Raw genomic sequence first — 25,413 nt, forward strand, 5'->3', positions numbered from 1 at the left:
TTGGACGACTTCCTGGGTCTCCTCCTCGGGCTCTTGGGCGAGTTCCTAGGTCTCCTCTTCGGCCTCTAGTGCGAGTTCCTGGGGCTCCTCCTCGGGCACTAGGGCGAGTTCCTGGGTCTCCTCCTCAGGCTCTTGGGCGAGTTCATGGGTCTCCTCCTCGGGCTCTTGGGCGAGTTCCTGGGTCTCCTCCTCGGGCTCTTGGGCGAGTTCCTGGGTCTCCTCCTCGGGGTCTTGGGCGAGTTCCTAGGTCTCCTCCTTGGGCTCTTGAGTGAGTTCCTTGGTCTCCTCCTTGTGCTATTGGGTGAGTTCCTGGGTCTCCTCCTCGGGCTCTTGGGCGAGTTCCTGGGACTCCTCTTCGGGCTCTAGGGCGAGTTCCTGGGTCTCCTCCTCGGGCTCTTGGGCGAGTTCCTGGGTCTCCTCCTTGGGCTCTTGGGCGAGTTCCTGGGTCTCCTCCTCGGGCTCTTGGGTGACTTCTTGGGTCTCCTCCTCGGGCTCTTGGGCGAGTTCCTGGGTCTCCTCCTCAGGCTCTTGGGCGAGTTCCTGGGTCTCCTCAGGCTCTAGGGCGAGTTCCTGGGTCTCCTCGGGCTCTTGGGCGAGTTCCTGGGTCTCCTCCTCGGGCTCTTGGGAGAGTTCCTGGGTCTCCTCCTCGGGCTTTTGGACGAGTCCCTGTGTCTCCTCCTCGGGCTCTTGGGCGAGTTCCTGGGTCTCCTCCTCGGGCTCTTGGGCGAGTTCCTGGGTCTCCTTTTCGGGCTCTAGGGCGAGTTCCTGGGTCTCCTCCTCGGGCTCTTGTGCGAGTTCCTGGGACTCCTCCTCGGGTTCTTGATGACTTCCTGGGTCTCCTCCTCGGTCTCTTGGGCGATTTCCTGGGTCTCCTTCTCGGGCTCTAGGGCGAGTTCCTGGGTCTCCTCCTCGGGCTCTTGGGCGAGCTCCTGGGTCTCCTCCTCGGGCTCTTGGGCGAGTTCCTGGGTCTCCTCCTCGGGCTCTTGGGCAAGTTCCTGGATCTCCTCCTCGGGCTCTTGGGCGAGTTCCTGAGTCTCCTCCTCGGGCTCTTGGGCGAGTTCCTGGGTCTCCTCCTCGGGCTCTTGGGGGAGATCCTAGGTCTCCTCCTCGGGCTCTTGGGCGAGTTCCTGGGTCTCCTCCTCGGGCTCTTGGGCGAGTTCCTGGGTCTCCTCCACGGGCTCTTGGGCGAGTTCCTGGGTCTCCTCCTCGGGCTCTTGGACGAGTTCCTGGGTCTCCTCCTCGGGCTCTTGGGCGAGTTCCTGGGTCTCCTCCTCGGGCTCTTGGGTGAGTTCCTGGGTCTCCTCCTCGGGCTCTTGGGCGAGTTCCTTGGTCTCCTCCTCGGGCTCTTGGGCGAGTTCCTGGGTCTCCTTCTCAGGCTCTTGGACGAGTTCCTGGGTCTCCTCCTTGGGCTCTTGGGCGACTTCATGGGTCTCCTCCTTGGGCTCTTGGGCGAGTTCCTGAGTCTCCTCCTCGGGCTCTTGGGTGAGTTCCTGGGTCTCCTCCTCGGGCTCTTGGGGGAGTTCCTGGGTCTCCTCCTCGGGCTCTTGGGCGAGTTCCTGGGTCTCCTCCTCGGGCTCTTGGGTGAGTTCCTGGGTCTCCTCCTCGGGCTCTTGGGCGAGTTCCTAGGTCTCCTCCTCGGGCTCTTGGGGGAGTTCCTGGGTCTCTTCCTCGGGCTCTTGGGGGAGTTCCTTGGTCTCCTCCTCTGGCTCTTGGGTGAGTTCCTGGGTCTCCTCCTCGGGCTCTTGGGCGAGTTCCTAGGTCTCTTCTTCGGCCTCTAGGGCGAGTTCCTGGGTCTCCTCCTCGGGCTCTTGGGCGAGTTCCTGGGTCTCCTTCTCAGGCTCTTGGGCGACTTCCTGGGGCTCTTGGGCGAGTTCCTGGGTCTCCTTCTCGGGCTCTTGGGCGAGTTCCTTGGTCTCCTTCTTGGGCTCTTGGGCGAGTTCCTGGGTCTCCTTCTCGGGCTCTTGGGCGAGTTCCTGGGTCTCCTTCTCGGCCTCTTGGGCGAGTTCCTGGGTCTCCTTCTCGGGCTCTTGGGCGAGTTCCTGGGTCTCCTTCTCGGGCTCTCGGGCGAGTTCCTGGGTCTCCTCCTCGGTCTCTAGGGCGAGTTCCTGGGTCTCCTTCTCGGGCTCCTTCTCTTGGGCGGGTTCCTGGGTCTCCTCCTCGGGCTCTTGGGCGAGTTCCTGGGTCTCCTTCTCAGGCTCTTGGGCGACTTCCTGGGGCTCTTGGGCGAGTTCCTGGGTCTCCTTCTAGGGCTCTTGGGCGAGTTCCTGGGTCTCCTTCTCGGGCTCTTGGGCGAGTTCCTGGGTCTCCTTCTCGGGCTCTTGGGCGAGTTCCTGGGTCTCCTCCTCGGGCTCTTGGGCGAGTTCCTGGGTCTCCTTCTCGGTCTCTAGGGCGACTTCCTGGGTCTCCTTCTTGGGCTCTTGGGCGAGTTCCTGGGTCTCCTCCTCGGGCTCTTGGGCAAGTTCCTGGGTCTCCTCCTCGGGCTCTTGGGCGAGTTCCTGGGTCTCCTCCTCGGGCTCTATGGTGACTTCATAGGTCTCCTCATCGGGCTCTTGGGCGAGTTCCTGGGTCTCCTCCTCGGGCTCTAGGGCGAGTTCCTGGGCCTCCTCCTCGGGCTCTTGGGCGAGTTCCTGGGTCTCCTCCTCGGGCTCTCGGGCGACTTCCTGGGCCTCCTCGGGCTCTTGTGGGACTTCCTGGGTCTCCTCCTCGGGCTCTTGGGCGACTTCCTGGGTCTCCTCCTCGGGCTCTTGGGCGAGTTCCTGGGTCTCGTCCTCGGGCTCTAGGGCGAGTTACTGGGCCTCCTCCTCGAGCTCTTGGGCGAGTTCCTGGGTCTCCTCCTCGGGCTCTTGGGCGACTACCTGGGCCTCCTCGGGCTCTTGTGGGACTTCCTGGGTCTCCTCCTCGGGCTCTAGGGCGACTTCCTTGGTCTCCTTCTCAGGATCTTGGGCGGTTTCCACAGCATTCTTTTTGAAAAGGTAGTCGAGGATACGAATTTGGATCCTGTCGGCCTCATCCAACGCTTTGAGGAATTCGTTGAGAAATTCGAGGAATACAGCGAGACCATCGACATCGTCGTTCTCCCCGGCCTTCTGAGCGAGCGCCCTCAATTGATTGGTGATACCGTTTTGGATCCTCATCCTTTTTGGCCTCGTTCAACCGTTTGAGCAGATCGCTGAGGAAGTCTCTATATGTATATATATATATATATATATATATATATATATATATATATATATATATATATATACATATAGCATCATATTATTGCAATCGGAGAATAGTGAGAGAAGGGTATGTAGAGAAAAGCCAGTGCTTTCAATCAGGCAGGAGAGCAAGCCATCAAGTCCTCTCGGCTTGGCAGTCAGGGTAGGAAGTCCTTGTCCTTGCCTTGCTACTCTCAAGGCGACGCGCTCACGCTGTCCCCGGATTGCCACTCTCCCATTCAGCCTTGTTTCTCTCGGTAGTTACACAACTATCGATGTGCTCATTCGTTCTCCAGCGTCTACCACTTCCGTGCGATCATATTACGATGAAATGCCACCACTGATGAAGTCTTAAATGCATAATGAATAGACATATAAACATCCATCCACTCCCGCGTACATCCGAGCTAATTGTAGTCATTGGGTTGTTTGCCCAATTAACATTCGCACCACCGAACCTTTTATAATCTTCTCTTCTCTTTCCTTCCTTTCACGTTTCCTCCCCTTACGCACGCACGCACGCACACACACACACACACACACACACACACACACACACACACACACACACACACACACACACACACACACACACACACACACACACACACACACATATGACACGCTATCACATCGGCACCGGCGCTACCTCGCTCTGCGCAATTACCGTACTCAACATCGCTCGGAGTAATTGCCGCTACACCGAGGCCGCCGACAGGCAAGCATGCCGAGGTCCGCGGCGCTGATTGGCTGCGACGCGAGAGATAAGGATGCAGTCGTCAGCCAATCAGGACACTCAGCCACAGACGACCCAGCAGTGTTACTTTGCCCCTTTTGTATTTACACTGCATTTCTCGCCAAAAATACACACACTTCACTGTCTTCTCTGCAACTTGAGTTTAATTCTCCTGTCTGCTCAGGGCCTAGGGCTCTCAATTACCTCGCCCTTGGCCTTTCTACACACACACACATAGCCCCCCCCCCCCCACGCACGCAGATATATATATATATATATATATATATATATATATATATATATATATATAAATGAGTATATATATATATAAATGAATATATATATATATATATATATATATATATATATATATATATATATATATATATATATATATATATGTACATATTTTCTGTACGTATGTTTTCGCATACAACTCTACGTCTTTGAAGAGGCTCAGCGATAAGAATTACCCTTACTCACAAGAGGCCTACCTGAATTCTGGAAGTAGTCTATCATAAAAACAATACCGACTATACGACACTAAAATAAAAATAAAAGTCATATGCACAGCGCAGAAGCATATGCCTTACCTGACCTTGAAATGTACATAACTGTATGAACATGTATTTTTTTCTAAATATCATAAAGGAATTTGATCGATAGAGACTGAAGCTAGTACAAAGGGATCATCAGATAAGGTTTTACGTTAGTGTTGCTCTGGCTGTAGAAGCGGGAACAGCGAGAGATGGGGATTTGTACGCACTCTCGATATGCAGGTCCTTTGTTCAGGTAAATGGCTGTTTATTCTTTCTAAGTAATGTTGGGCGGACTAGGGTTTGCTGCATATCAAAATCGGTTCAATTTGCTGAGAAATTCGGTATATTTCTTCCCTAATGTAACTTAAAAGCGAAGACATTTACCGACAGGGGCAACACTTCAAAATAAACTAATTTTTATTGGAGCAAAGCCCAAACTGAACTGTTCATATAAACGTGTTCAAATAAGATTATTTTTCTTTGGAGGAAAGACTGAAGAGAGTCAGGGATAAAAAGGATTTCGTATTCACTGTGACACGTAGAAAAGATCTGGATGAGATAGAATATCTCCACATCACAAAAAATATATTTTGCCGGTTTCGAATATATCTTTGTCAGAAATACATGGAATGCATGAACCGGTTAAATACATATATCGTGTTGCGAAGATATTTATTCCCATTCATACCTTTTCTACAAGAAAGTATTTCGCTTTTTTGGAAGGGAAGTCTGAATCGAAGAGATATATTCATATCTACTTTTTCTTTATCCCTTTTTTTTTTTTTTTTTGCTTTCGCTACGGGTTTTATTTTTCATGTTTTTTTTTTTTTTAGATATGTATATACCATTTTATGTACCATATATAGTTTTTTTTTTTTTTTTTTTTTTTTTTTTTTTTTTAGATATTTATATATTATCTTTTATACTAGTCTTATTTCTACTAACGAAACAATGATCCTGGCATTGGTCTCAGGCACCGTAGGGGAGAATTCACCCCCAAGTGCCATAGAATGCCACTACACGGTGTTGTGCGTCGTAACCCATTGGTAACAGCATGTGTGTTTTTTTTAATTTTTAATTTTAATTTTTATTTATTTATTTCTTTTTATGCCGGGATTCAGGGAAAACGGCCCTTGATATTACCATTGTTACCATAAATAACAACAACAACAATAATAACAATACTGTTGCTACTGTTATTAGTACTAATGATAATGATGATAATAATAACAATAATAATGATAATAATGATAACAACGACAATAATAGTCATGAAAATAATAATATGAATTAAAATGTTATCATTATATCCGTTTTATCTTCAAGGTCATCATAGCAATGTTCACTGTTATACTACAAGGGAAATGTAAATGGGCGTTAAATAAATCTGTAAATATCTAAAGGAAGGATATTTAAAAACACCTTTTTTATTATTTCAAACAATTACTTTCTACGTTTAGTCTTGTTTAATGATAGCCTCACTCGACTAGACTTTCGTCATCATCAGTTTTTGTTCCAAATATTCCGGTTACCATTTCTTGTGCCTTCTATTGATCAAGGTCTATATAAGTACTTATATACTTAAGTACTTATATAGACCTTGCTATTGATCGCCTTGAATTCCATACTTTTACGAGTCGAAGTAAGATTTTTTTTTCCTATTTTCGCAATAATGGCATCCGTCTGTACCTCTGCGAATGGGAATTTCATTCACCATTTCCTGTTAAGTGGCTCAGTCGGTTGTGACTTTGGTAACTTTGACAATGTAAGTTTCTCCTTCAAGAAATCGTTTTGATTCAACATATTCAGTCAAGGCGAGTACTAACATCAGTTCTTTGTTAAGCTCGTTCATTATATATATTCACACACACACACACACACACACACACACACATATAAATAAATAGATAGATAAATAAATAAATAAATATATATATATAATAATAATGATAATAATAATAATAATAATAATAATAATAATAATAATAATAATAATAATAATAAACAGGAGGATCAGGACAGCAGGAAACCACGTCATGCGTATATTCATTTATTTATTGAGCTTTCGGACATCATCAGAATCTGTATGTAAGAGAAATACAAATTATCTACACTAATATTGAATATATAATTACAAAGGCATATAGGAATAAACAAACAAAATGGAAATAATAGTAAAAGCAAAAAATGTAAAACACAAGTTGATTACCTTACCAACATAGGACATAAGAAAGGGATATTGGGCTTACGTATTTTCTCCGTATGTGTAGTGTGGAGTATGTGTCTTTGTCATGTTGACATGACAGCAGTTTGCGGAGGTTTGAATGTCTGGATGTCCGTTGTGAGTGGGGGAGTGGGGGTGTGTGGAGGGGGTAAGGGGTAACCTGTGTAACTTATTTCAGTGTATATAGAGTAACTGAGCTTTCATTATTATTTGTCAGGTTTTATTTCTTTGATCAGTAATGCTTCTAAGATTCTTAAATCTATTATGTCTGGTGTTTTTCTCATTATTGAAAAATCCTCGAGTTTTACTTCATGATTTGTTTTAAGTGAATGATCCCGGAAAAGTGAGTGCATGAGAGATAATAGCGGGCGTTATGTCCGATAAGAGACTCCTTTGTGCTCGCAATATCTCATCTTTAGATTCCTTGATGTTGAACTATATATCTAGCGTTACAGCTCGAACATTTGTACGAGTACACTATGTTTGAGCACAGATGCTTAGGGAAAGGGTCTTTTGTCGGAAAGAACGAACGAATAGATCTGGAATTTGTGATCATTCTGAAATTGATTTGTGGGAAATGGTTGCTTAGTAGTTTCTGTAGTTGTTTTCGTAAGACAAAGCTTGTGTGTCCATAGTATGGTAGTTTAAGGTATCGGATATCCCGAGGGACATTGTAATTCATTGGTCTTGGACAGAGCATCTTATTTAAGAATAACATTTGTTTTTGGATAACGCATTGGAAATCTGTTTTTCAAAAAGAAGGTTTCTAAGAATTGAAGTACTCTGTTAATAGAATGCCAGTCTGAACAAATATGAAAACATCTGTACAACAAAGTTCTGATAGCATTGATTTTAAACATCATAGGTAGAAAGGATAAATAATTTAAACCACCACCAGTGAAGGTAGGTTTTCTATACACGGAGGTTTTAAAGGTTTTATCATCACGTTCCAGCCTGATATCCAAAAAAGACATAATCTAAAAACATGTTTACATGTGAAACATCATTAAACAATAGTAATACATCATCAACAATAACTTTTATACATTATTGGTTTAAAATGCGATGGGCAGTCTGCTAACCATTTACTCTCGTGATAGCATAAAACGCGTTTGCGACAGTTGGGCCTAGCGGGCTTCCCATTGCTACACCATCAGTTTGGGAGTACAATTGATTGTTGAACATGAAAATTGAATCTTCCACAGATAATTTTAACAATTTCTTGAATTGGTCTCTTATAAGGTTATGCACATTATCAGTATTCTCAAACAATCTGTTTGTACAAAGATCCATTGTTTCTTTCAAAAGCATGTTTGCAAATAATGACTGTATGTCAAAACTAGCCATTATAACATGGTTTTCAAGACTAATTGTAGACATCTGCTTTGGAAAATCAAAAGAATTTTGGACAGTGTATTCATTGGTATCACTTCCCCTTTCCATCTCCCCTCACCCCTTCCCTTTCCCTCTTTCCCCTCCTCTCCCTCTTACCCTCCTTAACCTCGACCCAGATGCCCCAGAACGCGTGCCAGCTCAGTGCCAGCTAGTGCCAGGCGAGGGTGCCCGAATGCCACAGTTGAGAATTGGCACTAATTTAGCTAGATTATAGTTAAATGTTTTTAAAGCTGACAAGATAGGTATGATTGGCACATCAGGTTTATGAATTTTTGGTAGTCCATATAACATTCCAGGTGAAGAGCCAGATGCTCTGAGTTGATTATATGTATCAGAGGAAATGCTGTCACTATCTTTCACACATTCTAGCATTCTTTTAAGTTTGTCCTCTAATTGAATGATTTTAGAAAAGGGCTAATTTCATAACTTTTTCAATTTTGTATGGTTTGATAGCAATATGTTTAATTTAGTGACATTCATTTCTCTCCAATATCACAACACCTTTTCCTTTGTCAGGTCTGGTTATTATGATGTTGGGATCATCCTTTAAAGATTTCAAAGCTTTGTATTTGGCTTTGCTAAAAGATGGTAACCAGTGTCTTTTGAAGTCATAGAACGTCTCATTTGCCAAACTGGCAATTTTCTCAAAAACTTTCAGTTTGGCAGATTCAGAGTTGTCAAGATTTTGGCAATTTTAACGGTATGGCAAAGACGTTCAAAGGCTAGAAAGTGGTCAGCAAATGATGGTGATTTTCACGGTAAAGCAAAGTCAAGACCTAAAGATTGTAACTTTGTTTCACCCTCGGATATATATATATATATATATATATATATATATATATATATATATATATATATATATATATATATATGTGTGTGTGTGTGTGTGTGTGTGTGTGTGTGTGTGTGTGTGTGTGTGTAGATAGATAGATAGATAGATATTATACATACATACATATATATATTATATATATATATGTATAATATCTATCTATCTACACACACACACACACACACACACACACACACACACACACACACACACACACACATATATATATATATATATATATATATATATATATAATATATATATATATATATATATATATATATGTATATACATATATAGATTCAATATGTGTGTATGTATATATATGAATGTATGTATGTTTATATATATATGGATATATACATATATACATATATATATATATATATATATATATATATACTTATACATATATATAGTTGCATATATATATATATATATATATATATATATATATATATATATATATATATACTTATACATATATATAGTTGCATTATATATATATATACACACACACACACACATATATATATATATATATATATATATATATATATACATATATATATATATATATATATACATATATATATATATATATATATATATATATATATGTATATATATATATATACAGGGAGGGAGAAAGGGAGGGAGGGAGGGAGGGAGAGAGAAAGAAAGAAAGAGAGAGAGAGAGAGAGAGAGAGAGAGAGAGAGAGAGAGAGAGAGAGAGAGAGAGAGAGAGAGAGAGAGAGAGAGAGAGAGAGAGAGGGAGGTAGATAACTAGAAGAAAGAAAGAAAGAAAGAGCGAGAGAGAGTGAGAGAGAGAGAGAGAGAGAGAGAGAGAGAGAGAGAGAGAGAGAGAGAGAGAGAGAGAGAGAGAGAGAGAAAGAAAGAAAGAAAGAAAGAAAGAACGAGAGGGAGACAGAGAGACAGAGGGAGGTAGATCAATAGAAGAAAGAAAGAAAGAGATGTAGATAGAGAGATAAAGAAAGAAAGAGCGAAAGAGAGAGAAAGAAAGAAAGAAAGAAAGGGAGAGGTAGATGAAAAGATTTTCATCAAATTTGTTTTGCTTTCTTAAATTGTGGTAATCACAGCATCAACTAGAAGCACTCAGAGAGCGCATACCTCCACCAAGGCAATAGTGTCACTGACGCAATCGTAATCACACTCGAAAATTTGCATCAAAATCACCTTTCTCAAGTCCACAGGTGACGTCCGTAAACATAACCTCCTTGGCGGTGATAACACCCTTCTTAGTAGGAATAACAAGCACGACAGTTATAACAGTAACAATAACTTGGTTTGTGTTATTATCAGCGGCAAAATACACATAATTACTCGATGTTCTTATCGAAAGTATCATTCAAGTTATGCAATATTACTAACGTGTTTCGTTTTTTTCTTCTCCGCACACACACACGCACACATACGCACACACACACACACACACACACACGCGCGCGCGCGCGCGCGCACGCACACACACACACACACACACACACACACGCACACACACATACACACCCACACACATACACACACGCACGCACACATACACACAAACAGAAAGTGCCTTGTTCTGCTCCTGTTGCTGACGCTGCTGTTCATGGTGACAAGGGACGTGACCCAAAATGCTGACACCATTAGGACACCGGTAAGTTCATGCATGTAAAACTCGTATATGAGCATATGTTTATGTATATATATACACAAATACACGTGTTTGTTTCCATATGTGTATTTGTATATGTATACGGTGTATGTGTATATAAATGAGTATACGTATATATTTATATATATGTATATGCATATGTATACATACATACATATATATTTATACAGATATCTATATTTCTATATTTTCATATATATGCATAGATACAAGCTATATATATAAATACCATCATCAGTAAGGCCTATTCGGTCTTTCGAAGTTGCGTGGCCCTCTTAACCAGCCTCCTCCGCTTCAAGGTCTATATAAGTACTTCTCAGTACTTATATAGACTTTGCTCCGCTTCACCCTGTCATGTGTCGCTATCTCCGCTGCCACCATTGTCAGTCCGCAAACTTCCTTGTTGTCTACCTCTACCTCTCTCGCTCTCTTTTGCCCATCACCATTCCTGTCAAAAGTACCTTCTCCAAGGAGTCGCTTTTCAAGACATGACCAATAAAATCCAATTTTCTTTTATTCATGACGTTAATTAGGCTGTTTTTTCAGTACTTCTTGCTTTGTTTTCTCTCTCTCCAAATGGTTATCAGTAAGCTCCTATAACACCATAAATTCGAAACTCTCGATTCTCTTTTCATCCGTTTTCTTGTGTCCAACATTCGGATCCATAGAGCGCAATGAGGAATGCCAAAGTGTTTCACATTTTTTTCTTCGTTTTATTTGAGATGCCTTTGTTTTTTTTTTTTCCATATGTTAGGACAATTGTGGCATTCTTGGCTATTGCGAGTCTTCTTTTAATTTCTGCGGAGTCGTCATAGTCATCCGTGAAGACAGCTCCTAAATAAGTGATTTTTTTTTTTTAAACATTTTCGCCAGTTTCTGTTTATTTTTATGTGCGTATCTTCTTGTTTTGATGACTTTTTTTTGGATTTTCATTACTTTCGCTTTCTTTGCATTAAGGAATAAACCTACCTTTTCGTTTCTCTCGCTGCATCCACCAGCTTCTGCAGCTCTTCCACACTGCCAGCCATCAGTACTACGACATCGGCATACCTTAAGTTCCGTGATTATTATTCCATCAAGTTTTACGCTTCCTTTAATATATTCTTTAAAACTTATCTCGTTATTGTTTCAGAATAGATGTTAAACAGATGAGGGGACAAGATGCATCCTTGTCTAACTCCCTGTTTTTAGTACTTTTAACCTAGAATTATAACATAATGAACTTAAAACCGAGAAAACACCAATATAACCAATTTTAAGTCACCTTACTGAAGTATGTTGGGACCTCGTGTTTGCCTCTCACACTCCCGACGTTAATCTTCTTATCCCCTCCTTTGAAAGATTTTTCCCATTAAAATGTAAGTTAATAAAATCAGAGTCCTTTAAGAAACCATACATTACATGTGAAATAATTTCGGTCTCTACGCAACTGCTTAAAACAAGCAATTCGGAAGGTAAAGGCAGATCATTACAAAATGAAGCTTAATCAAAGTGCAGGTGATACTAAGAAGACATGGCAAATTCTAAACGATGTTCTTCATAGAAATAAGAAACAAAAATCCGACAAAGTACAAATAGATGAAAAATAAATCAATGACCTTAACGTCATTACAGATGAATTCAACAAATATTTTACAAACATAGGCAAAAATCTATCACGATTAACCCCTAATGTGGAAGGAGACTTTAAAGAATTTCTCGGACCCTCCAACAGCACCATGAGCCTGACACCGATAACAGACAGAGACATCATCAATGTTGTTAATGGCCTTAAAACTTCCTCTCCAGGGGACGACTGCATTCCCATCAACATTATTAAGAAAATACTTCCTTGCATCCTTAAGGCCCTGAAACATGTAATTACTATATAATTTAGTATGGGAGTATTTCCCACGAAACTCAAGACTGCCAGAGTTCATCCCATGTTCAAGACTGGATCCCATTGCCTTAATAACTGTCGTCCAATTTCCATACTAACAGCTTTTAGCAAAATCTTTGAAAAAATCATGTCCATTAGATTAACTGATTTTCTTTATGAAAATGATATAATCAACAATTGCCAGTATGGTTTCTTGAAGAGCAAATCATCTGAATTAGCGGTTTAAGACTTCACAAATAAAACGATTTTTTTTTTTGATGGTCGTAAATTTACTGTTGCTACATTCTTAGACCTTTCCAAAACATTCGATATTGTCAACCATCGAATTCTTTTGGAAAAATTATAGCATTATGGTATAAAAGGGAGTGTACATAATTGGTTTAATTCGAATCTGTCAAACCGCACACAGTATGTAGTTTTCAATAACTGCAATTCCTCTAAAGGAACTATCGCTCATGGCGTCCCACAGGGCTCCATTTTGGGACCTATTCTGTTCCTTCTTTACATCACTGATATTGTCAATACGAGCTGTCTGAGCTTCACTCTCTATGCTGATGATACTTGCTGTTAAGCCTCGGGGCACGCCATTATAGATTTAATCAACACCACAAACAGTGTAATGGCAAACATAAGAAGATGAATGACTCTAAACAAGCATAAATCATGCCTCCTGTTTTACCTCATGTCACTGTCGCAAATGTCCCAATCAAAAGGGTTATTCATATTAAGTTCCTTGGGATTCACATTGATTCTCAATTAAATTGGAAAACACACAGGCAATGTAGTATCTAAACTAAATAAACTTTGTGGACTTCTTCATCAACTGCGCAAATATTACTCATGAAAGCCTTGCATCAATTATACTACACATTAGTATACCATTTTATTTATGGGCAAACCAATTGGGGAGCTACATGCTCTACCTCACTTAAACCTCTACATATAACTCAAAAAAGAATTGTGCGTAGTATCTTAGGTCTTAGAAGAAATGATCACACTCACGAAGTCTTCCTAAATCTCGGAATTTTAAAAATAAAGGAAATTAACACTTACTGCTCTGCACTCTTTGATATTAAGTCTAAATTCCCAAAGTAATGACATGTTTTATCACAGAACGACATATATCCCCTAAGAGGCAATGATAAGCTAGATGTTCCATTCAAGCAGTCTGATCAATCTAAATCATATATATTGTATCAAGGCCCATCTCTCTGGAATACTCTCCTTGATGATGTACAGTTGCGGAATTATATTTCGGTACACATGCTGGAAACCCACTTTCATACATCTGGCAACCAGTACGATGTAAACATCGAGTAAATAGCATTTCTATGAACGGGGCGAAAATCCTAGGTTGTTTGTAAGACTGAGCGCAATTGGTCGAATAGAAATAACCAATAAGTATGATAGTATCTATTTTTAGAAACGAAGTACGCCATTTCATATTGCCTTCTCTTCAAATAAGTGATTGCAAAACACACAGTATTAGTGGCCGTTGGCTTTGTAGTGGAATACTTTTCAAATGTGACTTTTTGGAATTGTTTTTTGAAATGGCAACACCTATGGGGGGCGTTTCCCCCTTATTTAAACATGATAATTAACAATGATATTTGCATGATTTCTTGAACATAGAAAACGCCTCATACTTCAAACAACTATGAATGACAGCTAAATCAAACAGAAATATGCAAATTCGTTGAGAATGTATCAACTGCTTCTCGGAGCTACACCATCTAGTAGCAGCTAAACGAACTAATGAAATGAGATTTTTCTTTTCGCCGAAACCAGTGTTTCAATAAGTAGAAATCATGCTGCGTTATATCCAGTGATGGGCATAGATACACAGAATTGTCTAAGGCGATACCAATGTATCGATACGAGAAATTTGGCTAAAACGATTCCGATACATTGATTCTTCGAAGACAGTTAAAGCGGTACCAATACATGTATCGCCGATACAGCATCATCGATACTTTATTGTAAGAAAATAATGAACCTGATTTACCAATATTTGATTTGGATGACTGATGCACTGTAAAAAGTGTTTTTTCAAGATTATCCGTGGATATTTTGATGAGTTCTACACCACAGTAACAACAACTGCATTATTACAACCGACAGGATCGTAAAACTAAATGCGTTCAGTAAGAGAGGTCAACCGCCGTTCCTTTATGGCCATCCATTGGCCATAAAGGAGAGAAAGAGAAAGAAAGAGAATGGGAGGAGAAGGCTAGTCAGAGAGCGAGAGAATGAGTTAGATAACGAATAGGAGAGTGGAAGAGAGTGGGAGTGAGGGGAGGGAGTGACAGGCAGAGAGGGAGGGAGGAAGGAAGGAAGAGAAAGAGAGAGGGAGAGAAAGAGAGAGAGGGAGAGAAAGAGAGGGAGAGAAAGAGAGAGAGGGAGAGAAAGAGAGAGGGGGGGGGAGAGATAGAGAGGGAAAAGGAAGGTGGGGGAGAGGCAACGATGGAGAGAGGGAGCGAGAGGGAGACGAGTGGAGGGACGGTGGGACAGAAAGAGACGAGCAAGAGGTATAGTGAGAAAGAGAGAGGATAGAAAAATGGGAGGCAGAGACAGACAGAGGTTGTGAGAGGGGAAAGAGAAAGAAAGAGATGGGAGGGGGAGGCAGAGATAGAGAGAGGTAGTGTGAGGCGAAGAGGGAGGAATAAAGAGAGAGAGAGAGAGAAAAATAAATAAATAAAAGGGGGGGGGGCGGTAGAGACAGAGATAGGTAGTGAGAGAGAGGGGTAGAGAGAAAGAAAGAGTAAGGGAGGGAGGGAAGGAGAGAGAGAGAGAGAGAGAGAGAGAGAGAGAGAGAGAGAGAGAGAGAGAGAGAGAGAGAGAGAGAGAGAGAGAGAGAGAGAGAAGAGAGGGAGAGAAAGCGAGAGAGAGAAGGAGTGGGGAGTGATTGAGAGAGTGAGTGAAAGAAAGACGGATAGAGTGAGAAAGAGAGAGAGAGCGGCGGGATAGATAGCGAATAAAAAAGAGGGGGGAGTGAGAGATAGTGAAAGGAAGTGAGTGAAAAAATCATGTTGCGTAACCAATTCCAATGTATCGATACGAGAAATAAGGCTAAAACGATAGAGAGGGATAGAGAGAAAGGAAGGGAGGGAAGAAGAGAGAGAGAAGGAGAAAGAGAGAGAGTGAAAGGAAGAAGAAAAAAAGACAGATAGAGAGATAGAAATAAAGAGGAAGGAGTGATTGAGAGAGTGAGTGTAAATAATAAAGATAGAGGTAAAGAGATAGATGAAAAGATGAGTAAGATATTGAAAGAAAGAGAGAGGGGGGAGGAAGGAAGGGAGAGAAAGAGAGGGAAGGGAGAGGGAGAGAAAAAGAGGGGGAAGAGATAGAAAGAAAGAAGGGGGCGGCATTCACTGTATCCCTAGTGTGATTTTGCACTGAGTGAATGTTCTGTGATAAAGATTTTTTTCTTTTTTAGTCTGACTTTGAAGAAAGAAAATTAAGTCACTTTATTTGTTCTATTAGCTCCTTCTCGATAGATTAGGTAGGAAAAGGAAAAGTTGCTAACATCAGTGAATTTGCAAATTTCTATTTCATTCAGCTGCCTTACGTATATGTTTATAGAAAGAAACGTTTATATTTGTAAAGAAATGTGCAGTTATAATGCTATATAACTCCAGGAGTTCTTTCTTTCTTTCTTCTTTCTTTCTCTCTCTCTCTTCTCCCTCTTTTTCTCTCCCTCTCTATTTCTCTCTATCTTTATTTTTTCATTCACTCTCTCAATCACTCCTTCCACCACTCTCTCTTTCTCTCTGTGACTCTCTCTCTCTATCCGTCTTTTTTTCTTCCTTTCACTCTCTTTCTCTCTCCCACTCACCATTTCACTCACTTCACCTCACTATCTCTCACTCCCCCCTATATATGCATATATGTTCATATATGAGTATGTATATGAGTGTATGTGTATGTAGGTATGTGTGTATGCGTATGTGTGTATATTTATATCTATACATATAATGTATGTCTCTTATGCTATTACTGCCTGAAATTTCCTCTAATATCATTATGCACAATGTCATTCAGTAATTGTATTATTAGTTTACTTATTTACTTACATTATGTCTCGATTCCTCTTTCTTGTTTTCAATGATTAATAGTTCAAGGGGCCTTCCTAAGGGAGTTTCGCTCCTAGAGGGCTCAGCCATACCCCTAGTGTAATATGTTGTATTTTTGTTAATGTATTGTATTTAGTTAAATGAATTATTTGATTCTGATTCTGTGCTGTTGTAAGCCAAACGGTCATTCCGTATGTCATTCGAATAGTCGCCTTTTGTTGATCATAGAGCACTTTTAGCAGTTTTATGGCGTGCATAGGGAAGCTCATATCTTCATGGCGTTCTAGAGAGTAATATGAACCTCTGTGTCGAATGCTTTTTTGTAATCTATGAAACAAATATACAGATCTTAGCCACTTTCTCTGTTTTTGTCTATAACCATTTTTAAATTAAGAATTTGGTTTCTTGTTCCTCTTCCTGGCTTAAAACATGCTTGTTCTTCTGAGATTTCTTCTTTGTTCTTAAACCTTCTTGCTATAGTTTTTAAAGAGAATTTTGCTACTATGGTTTATAAGTGCAATTGTTCTGTTATTACATTAATTAATTTCTCCTTTTTTTGGGATCAGGAGAAACACGACATTGGCCCAGTCTTCTGGCCATTTTTTCCATTCCAATTTTATGCACACAGTTTGTTGTAAAACGTGACTCCATGTGCCCGCTTTTCTTTATTAATTCTGCTGTTATTTCATATAGCAGCAGAACTAATTTACTATTAGATGTACGATTCAGATGCTCTGTTAACTCCTGTAACACATGTAAGCTATAAATATGCATGTTTGTGATTCTGTCCCTTTTTCTCTTTTACAAGACGAACCCAAAGATCGACGGCGTGTTAGCAGAGCAGAGAGAGGTCATCGAAAACCACATGAAAGGCTATGTTTTTCACTCTAAGTTAAACGTTAGGTATGTAAGTAAATCACCAGATTTGATGTAATTTTGATGTTATATATTCAAATTGATCTCACTGTAACCCTTTCGTCTGCTTATCTTATTGCTACTATCTTTTGGTATTTGAGTTGCACATTTATTAATGTATTCAGTTATAACGTATCTGAGTTGATCACCAGCGCAGGAAAACACTATTTGAGTTTATCTCTTGATCTTCTATAAGTAGGCTGACGACTCCTACACCCACACCCACACCCACACATCCATGCATTTGCATATATATGTATATTCACACACACACACATACACAAACATATATATATATATATATATTATATATATATATATATATATATATATATATATATATATATATATATATATATATATATATATATATATATATATACACATACGTACAGATACACACACATATATATGTATTTACAGAATATATATATATATATATATATATATATATATATATATATATATATATATATGTGTGTGTGTGTGTGTGTGTGTGTGTGTGTGTGTGTGTGTGTGTGTGTGTGTGTGTGTAGTACAAGAATTTTTCATATTTGAATTTAAACTATTTATTCTATTTCTAATTTTGTACTGTTGTAATATTAGTGTGTTCTTCATATGCCAATTTTATTTAAATGTATGCCTATTCTTACTTCATTTACTGTATGGTTAAAGTTTTGTGGGCGGCCTAGCTTTAATGTCTTTAAGGCTCGTGGGTGTGGGAATTAATTCATTCCAATGTTGAGTGTGCCTCTTATTACACCGGTCAGAAAAACATCTTTAACCCTTAATATTTTATTCAATAAACAATCAATTAACAAATGGCATATCCATTTGTAAATCGTAGCAATAAACATAACCAATATTCTCAAATAAATTAATTCATATCTAAGGTTAAGTCTATACACCCTCTCTTTCGCTACTACTTATGAATCAAAGACATTTTAATAAACATAAGAAATATATACTGTATCCATGGTCCATTACAATTTCTAAATAAGTAACAAATATGTCCTTAGCGACAAGGCATTATAGCGTGCTGTTCTCGCCACATTCTCCACCATTTCTCCTCTGTAACATGGAGGAAGGCCAGGACCTGTCTGATTATCATAGATCAATACAAAGGGATTTAACTATTACGTTAATACAATATCAAGCATCAAAATCTATTATATGAGGGTAAAATGTGATTTTAAATGCCAGCACTCAGCTTACCTGTTCCATAGAGCAAAGCCAGGACTCGTCTGACGAGAAATCGTTAAAATAACGAACTTATTGCTTTCCCCAAAAGCTTTGTATGAAAGGACGTTGAAAGACCCATTTTCCTCAAAACTTCTTTCCTCTGGCAGCAATATCCTTACCCAGTGTACTTCTTGACCTATTTCAAGTAGTTTACAGCCCGTTGACCTGAAATTACCTAGGATGCTAACAAGATCACTCCTTCTAGCAAATTGAAGGACCTTGTGCTAGAGGAAGGAGGCCAACCCGTTCGGAACCTCATTGTCACTACCTGGAGGTCTGGTTCCACTTTTATGGGTGAGTTTTGGCAATTCTTTTTCATGGGGGATTGTTTAGTCGTTTCGATGGTATAGTAATTGTTTTCATTTATGAATAAGTGTGTTATTACTCTGTCATGGGTGAGTGTGGTATTCATCCATCGCGGGTATGTGTGGTATTCAGCTTTCTTGAGGTATTGGGATTTTCCTCGCTCTTGGGTGAGCGTGGTATATATCACTTAAGGATGCATCTTTTATTTAAATCTTTCACGGATGTCTGGTACTTATCTTTTAGCCGTTCAGTGATGTTGTTCACATTTAATTTCCTTGGATCTAGTTCCTGTATTTAATTTCTCGGTTTCCCATTCAAAGGTGTGGTATTTGTGGTATTCCGTTTATGGCCTTCTCCTTCCTGGGCAAGACTGCTATTTCACTTCCTTGTGTAAATCTGGTAATTCATTTCATGGGTGAGTCTGGTATATATACATATATATATATATATATATATGTATATATATATATATTTATATATATATAATATATATATGTATATATATATATATATATATATATATATATATGTATATATGCATAAGCATATATACACATATATACATATAAGTATACGTATTCACACATAATTGCGTTTATATGTATACACACACACATATATATATATATGTGTGTGTATATATATATATATATATATATATATATATGTATATATATATATATATATATATATATATATATATATATGTATATATATGTATGTATATACATACATACATACATACATATATATATATATATATATATATATATATATATATATATATATATATATATATATATATATATATATATGCACACACACACACACACACACACACACACACACACACACACACATATATATATATATATATATATATATATATATATATATATATATATATATATATAAATGCAGGTGAAGCATGGACTTTCCCTTCTCAGAACCTCTCAGGACCTTCCTTGCTGCTTCGTTGAATTCTACGGATCTTGCCTCTTCTACTCTATTCTCTTCTCTCCTCTCCTCTTCTCTATCTATCAATCTATCTACCTCTTTCTCTCTCTCTCTCTTTCGGCTTGTCTGTAAGTAGAAAAGTCCGAGAGCAGTATTTCCGTCTTAAAGACATAATCCGTGTTATCAATAATTACGACACCGCCTCCCTTATCAGCTGGAGCGACGACGATGGATCCGTCTCTGCCAAGTTCCTGCAGGGCCCTGGTGTACCAAGCAGGAATGGCAGGCTCACGACCTTTGGCGCTGGCGACTGCACAGGTCACAACACTCTGCAGGAATCCTCTTTCTATTGCGGAGGGATTCCTGCGGTGGTTGGAATCGATGCGGTCAGCCATGCCTTTCCTAAGGGCACCGGTCTCGAATTATAATCCTAAAGACAAGGCTTGGCTCTCAGTGTCTGTGAGAGGTTTGTGTGACAGCTTAATTATCAGGTCATCACGCACCACTTCAGACCACCCACTGTTGGTACAGGCTTCCTCTAATATCCTCTTGTGTCTCGCCTTCTGTGCCTCGTCCTCTTTTCTAAGCTCGAGGACGAGTCTGTGGGGAAGGTGGTGCTCCGGCTGATAAGGGAGGCGGTGTCGTTATTACTGATAACACAGATTATGTCTCAAAGATGGAAATACTGCTCTCAGAGGTTTTTACTTACAGACAATCCGAAAGAGAGAGAGAGAGAGAGAGAGAGAGAGAGATAGATAGATAGATAGATAGATAGATAGAGAGAGAGAGAGAGAGAGAGAGAGAGAGAGAGAGAGAGAGAGAGAAAGATAGATAGATAGATAGAGGAAAGGAGAGAAGAGAATAGAATAGAACAGAAGAGGCAAGATCCCTAGAATTCAACGAAGCAGCAAGGAAGGTCCTGAGAGGTTCTGAGAAGGGAAAGTCCATGCTTCACCTGTTCGAGGAGACGCCACGCATACCGACGATCCGTGGAAGCATCAAGACCCACAAGGAAGGAAACCCCGTGAGACCCATCACCAACGGGACTGGGAGAGTTCCACACCGTTTAGCGAAGAAACTCGCAGCGCCTCTATCTGCCGCCTTAAACTCCATCAGCGGTTGCCATCTACCGAACACCTCCGGCATGATGGCCAAACTGCAAGGTACCGACATGAAGTGCAAAAAGCTCGTCAGCTTCGATGTCAAGTCCCTGTTTACGAACGTACCGATCGACGGGGCCATCAAAGCTGCAGAATGAACATTGGCAAGAATGGACGAGGACGAGCTACCACTGCGAATAGACGAATACATCAGACTCATCCGTCTCTGCGTGGAGTTTGGCCCGTTCGAATTCAGAGGACGCGAGTATGAACAGATCCAAGGACTTGCGATGGGTTCACCTCTTTCAGCAGTCCTTGCCCAGCTGTTCATGGAGACCCTCGAGGCTGACCACTACCGAAGCATCGTGGGAAGAAACGTGGTCTGGCTACGACAGCTACGTCTTCAGGCAAGAAGATCGGAAATATCGTGAGAGAAAAGAGGTCAAACCACAACAGACCCCGCAGCCAGGTGTACAGCATACCATGTGATGGTTGTGATAGAGTCTACATAGGCGAGACGTCACGAAGACTGCACGAACAACGAATCAGCCAACACCGCAGCGCCCTCCGACGCCACGACACGAGAAGCGCCTTCGTTGTTCACGTAGACGTCGATGGTCACCTCCCGAAGTGGTCCCAGGCCTCCATCATGAAGCACGGTCTGGCCCCACGACAAAGGAAGATGGTAGAAGCGGCGTTCATTCATACAACTAACAACATCAACACCGCTACGGGGAGCCACGAACTATCCAAGGTCGTCGCTCACCTGATTACCGACGTGACCTGACCACCTATCGTTTGTATAGATACTCCTCCATGCACCTCCTGTCATATATGCCGGGCCACTCCAGAGAAAAGGCCCGGGCGAAGCATGACTAACTGAACTGAACTCTTGTCATATATTCCCTGACGAAGCAATAGCGAAAAGGCCTTCGGCATATTCGTGTGTTTTATATATACATACATACATACATACATATATATATATATATATATATATATATATATATATATATATATATATATATATATATATATATATATATATATGTGTGTGTGTGTGTGTGTGTGTGTGTGTGTGTGTGTGTGTGTGTGTGTGTATTATTACTATCGTTATAAGTCTATTTAATATCAAAAGTAACAGTTTTCCATTCGTGGAATTTTTACGTCTACAATTCAAAAACCTTTAATCTGTTCTCACTTATCCTTCCATTGAAGTCCTCCCTATCTATTTAGTTAATTATTAAAAATGCTATCATTCTCATGTGTGTATGCATTCATAGACAGACATATAAAACATACAGACAAATGGAAAGATAAATAAATATACAAATGTATTAATAGAGAGATGCTAAATAGGAAGACAAAGCCTTAGAAGAATATACACGATCTCCCTTCCTCCCACAGGGGATATTCTGCTCAGCCACCCGGGGACCTTCTACCACTACGAGCCCCTCTTGGACTTCGGCATCAAGCAGATCCGCCACGGGGAGGAGGCGGCCCAGGCGGTGCGGAACCTGAGGCACCTTCTCGACTGCGATTATAGCGAAATGGGTGAGTCCTCGTTGGGAGGGGGAAAGCGGGAGGGTTGAAATGGCTTATTATATATATATATTTTTCAATTTTTGGGGGGTGGGAGGGGGAAGTGGAGGAGGAGAGAAGACGGGAGAGCCAAGGAATGGAGGAGTGGGAAGATAGAGAGAGAAAGAGAGAGAGAGAGAGAGAGAGAGAGAGAGAGAAAGAGAGAGAGAGAGAGAGAGAGAGAGAGAGAGAGAGAGAGAGAGAGAGAGAGAGAGAGAGAGAGAGAGAGAGAGAGAGAGCACTAAGCCAGCGCCTCGCCCTTCCCCAGAGCACTATCTCAGGTACGGTCCATCGCACCCTTGGCTCTTCAGTCACAACAAATTCCTCTGGGGAAGGTGTAAGACGTCCTCCGACCTGTGCTGGAAGCCGGAGTTCCTGTCGCCCTTCTGCAGCCTCTTCCCCTTCCAGTCCCTCAAGACGGTCCGACTCAGGCTCAATCTCACGGAGGAACTGCTGGAGGACAAGAAGTAGGCCTTTTGTTTACTCTCTTCTCGTGGATAGAAATCAGCTGACTGGACATGTCTAAATCGTGTGATGCGTCGTAGGCCTTTGTTTACTCTCTTTTTCTGGATTGAAATCATCAGCTGACTGGACATGTTACCAACACGTCTTAATCGTGCGTTGCGTTCGCAGGTTGGGCGTGCGGCTGCTGTATCTGGTGCGGGATCCTCGGGGCACCTTGCAGTCTCGTCGGCACAGGGAGTGGTGTCCTGGGAAGAAGGACTGCGACGACCCTGAGACGCTTTGCGAGGACCTGATCAGGGACTACATCACGGCGACGGTCTTCAGGAGGAAGTTCCCCGAGTCCTTCAGGTATTATTATTTTGCCTCTCCTTTGCTCTTTGTTTTCGTTGATTTTTCTTCTTCTTTTTCTTCCTGTTTAATTGAACATCTTAATTTGTTTATTGATTATAAAAGTAGTTAAGGTTGATAAGAAAGATAATGATGATAATAAAACTACTACTACTATGATAATAATAATACTAATTACCATAAAAGTAACTAGGATGATGATAACAAAAACATTAATGATAATCATAATGATAGTGATAATGATTACAATAATAATAATAGTGATAGTGATAGTGAAAATGATACTACTACTATTGCTAATGATAATAATAACATAATTAAGATATCAGAAATATAAAAGTTATATTAATAGGGGGTTATGATAATAGCAATGTAAAAAAATATATCAATGATTACGATGATGATAATTATAAGGTAGTAGTAGTAGTAGTAGCAATAATGATGATAATGATTGTAATAATAATAGTAATAATAATAATAATAAGTATACAAAATTATTAATATAAATGTAGATAATAATGATGATGATGAAAATAAAGATAATAATAGTAATGATAAAGGTATTAATAATAATGAAAAATATTGATATTAATAATCATGATGATAATGACAATAGAAACAATAGTGATAATAATGATAATAATATTGATAATAATAATCATAATGGCAATAATAAAAATAATGCTTTGGTAATGGTAATGATACTGATTATTAATACTAATACTAATGCTGGTAACAATAATAACAACAGACAAAAATAATAATGATATTAACAAAAATGATGAAAATAATGTTGGAAATAATAATATTGTGATATTGTTCTTTGCACTATTAATATTATTTATTACTGGCGTGAGTTCAGATGTTTAGATGTCTTTGAAGGCATTAAAAACAAAATTAATTATCCAATTTTCAAAATAAACCAATGATTCTTTAAGCGTCATTCCCAGTGACCATAAAAAACAAAGCAATAATTCTTTAAACTAATTCATCGCTAAATAAAATGAATTCGTAAAATTGTTGTTATAAGCACACTGCTTGTTAAACGCGTGGTGAATTGCGTAAATTGATAACTCAATAAAGTTGATGCGTATAAGATAAAAACCATATATAGAAATAATTCACAAAACAGGACCGCGCCGATCTGAAGGAGAGAGAAAAACAAAACAAAAACAGGTCAGATATTTTAGTCGTTTTCTTCGTGTTTGATTCATGAAAAAGGACAAGTAGAATAACAAAAGGGAAGAACATATTCGTGTGTTTCCTCGTTCTTCCCTTCGTTGTTTTTTCTTGCAAGGGGTAAATGACACAATATATCTAGACCTGATTGAGAAAAAAATCACATCCCCATTCCATCACTGAAGATGAACGGTTTTGGAATAAGATCTAGGAAGAGAATCAACATAATAGAAATGCCAAGTTGCTCAGTGATCTAGAAAAACATGAACGCATGTTGCATAAAGGAAATGGACCGATATAACGGCCGACGAAACAGCCAGAGCAATCAATAAAACTAGCCACTGCCAGGCTGCAAGATGCGACAGAACTGCTACTTCCTGGAGCAAGCAGTTGACCGGTTTGCATGGAAATCTTGCAAAAGCACAGTTACATCATCAAGCACCCTGATCAACGCACCATTGAACCACAGAAGGGATACTTAATGGTTAATGATTAATATTGTAAACAAATGAATGTGCTAGCCCCCACCATAGAAACAGATCACAGGCAAACCCTAAATATCTAACGACTGATAACATGCCATTGCTGCAAAGAATCTTGAAATTCATTATTACGGTGAGAACTTACACTTTCCTCGGGAACAATAGATTACAAATTAATGCACAAAAATGTTGTGAACGTAGAAGCTATGATTGCAAAGATCAGCTGCTTATTTGCATATCAATCCTCGAAGAAATGAAAGGTAGATCTAAAAATCTATCAAC

At 40.2% G+C, this 25,413-nt stretch overlaps 2 protein-coding genes across 2 annotated transcripts in view; one reads left to right on the forward strand and one right to left on the reverse strand.

The window, feature by feature from the left end:
- Nucleotides 1–294: 294 nt before the first annotated feature.
- LOC138863129 (chemotaxis regulatory protein ChePep-like) lies at nucleotides 295–3,134 on the reverse strand. The gene is made up of 4 exons (XM_070126840.1): nucleotides 2,796–3,134; nucleotides 2,059–2,195; nucleotides 595–883; nucleotides 295–426 (listed from the first exon to the last, which is right to left on the reverse strand). Exons 1-4 carry the CDS (start codon nucleotides 3,132–3,134, stop codon nucleotides 295–297), a joined length of 897 nt encoding a protein of 298 aa, XP_069982941.1.
- Nucleotides 3,135–4,613: 1,479 nt separating this feature from the next.
- Nucleotides 4,614–25,413, forward strand: part of LOC113816168 (carbohydrate sulfotransferase 1) — a 22,066-nt gene continuing 1,266 nt past the window's right edge. Inside the window, exons 1-7 of the mRNA XM_070126882.1 lie at nucleotides 4,614–4,728; nucleotides 10,499–10,586; nucleotides 17,365–17,459; nucleotides 18,919–19,007; nucleotides 22,484–22,630; nucleotides 22,926–23,124; nucleotides 23,291–23,470. Of these exons, the coding sequence (XP_069982983.1) occupies nucleotides 4,685–4,728; nucleotides 10,499–10,586; nucleotides 17,365–17,459; nucleotides 18,919–19,007; nucleotides 22,484–22,630; nucleotides 22,926–23,124; nucleotides 23,291–23,470 (842 nt within the window). The 5' untranslated portion in view covers nucleotides 4,614–4,684. The remainder of the gene's footprint in view (nucleotides 4,729–10,498; nucleotides 10,587–17,364; nucleotides 17,460–18,918; nucleotides 19,008–22,483; nucleotides 22,631–22,925; nucleotides 23,125–23,290; nucleotides 23,471–25,413) is intronic.

Source organism: Penaeus vannamei, chromosome 11, assembly GCF_042767895.1.
Source record: "Penaeus vannamei isolate JL-2024 chromosome 11, ASM4276789v1, whole genome shotgun sequence".
Classification (NCBI taxonomy): domain Eukaryota; kingdom Metazoa; phylum Arthropoda; class Malacostraca; order Decapoda; family Penaeidae; genus Penaeus; species Penaeus vannamei.

Excerpts from the sequence above, each read along its gene's own strand:
- LOC138863129 (XM_070126840.1), bottom strand. The coding sequence starts at position 3,134 with ATGAGGATCCAAAACGGTATCACCAATCAATTGAGGGCGCTCGCTCAG. Across the intron at positions 2,196-2,795 it reads CCCAAGAGCTCGAGGAGGAG|CCTGAGAAGGAGACCCAGGA; the intron begins GCCCAGTAACTC and ends GTCGCCCAAGAG. Across the intron at positions 427-594 it reads AGGAGGAGACCCAGGAACTC|CCCAAGGAGGAGACCCAGGA; the intron begins GCCCAAGAGCCC and ends CTCGCCCAAGAG.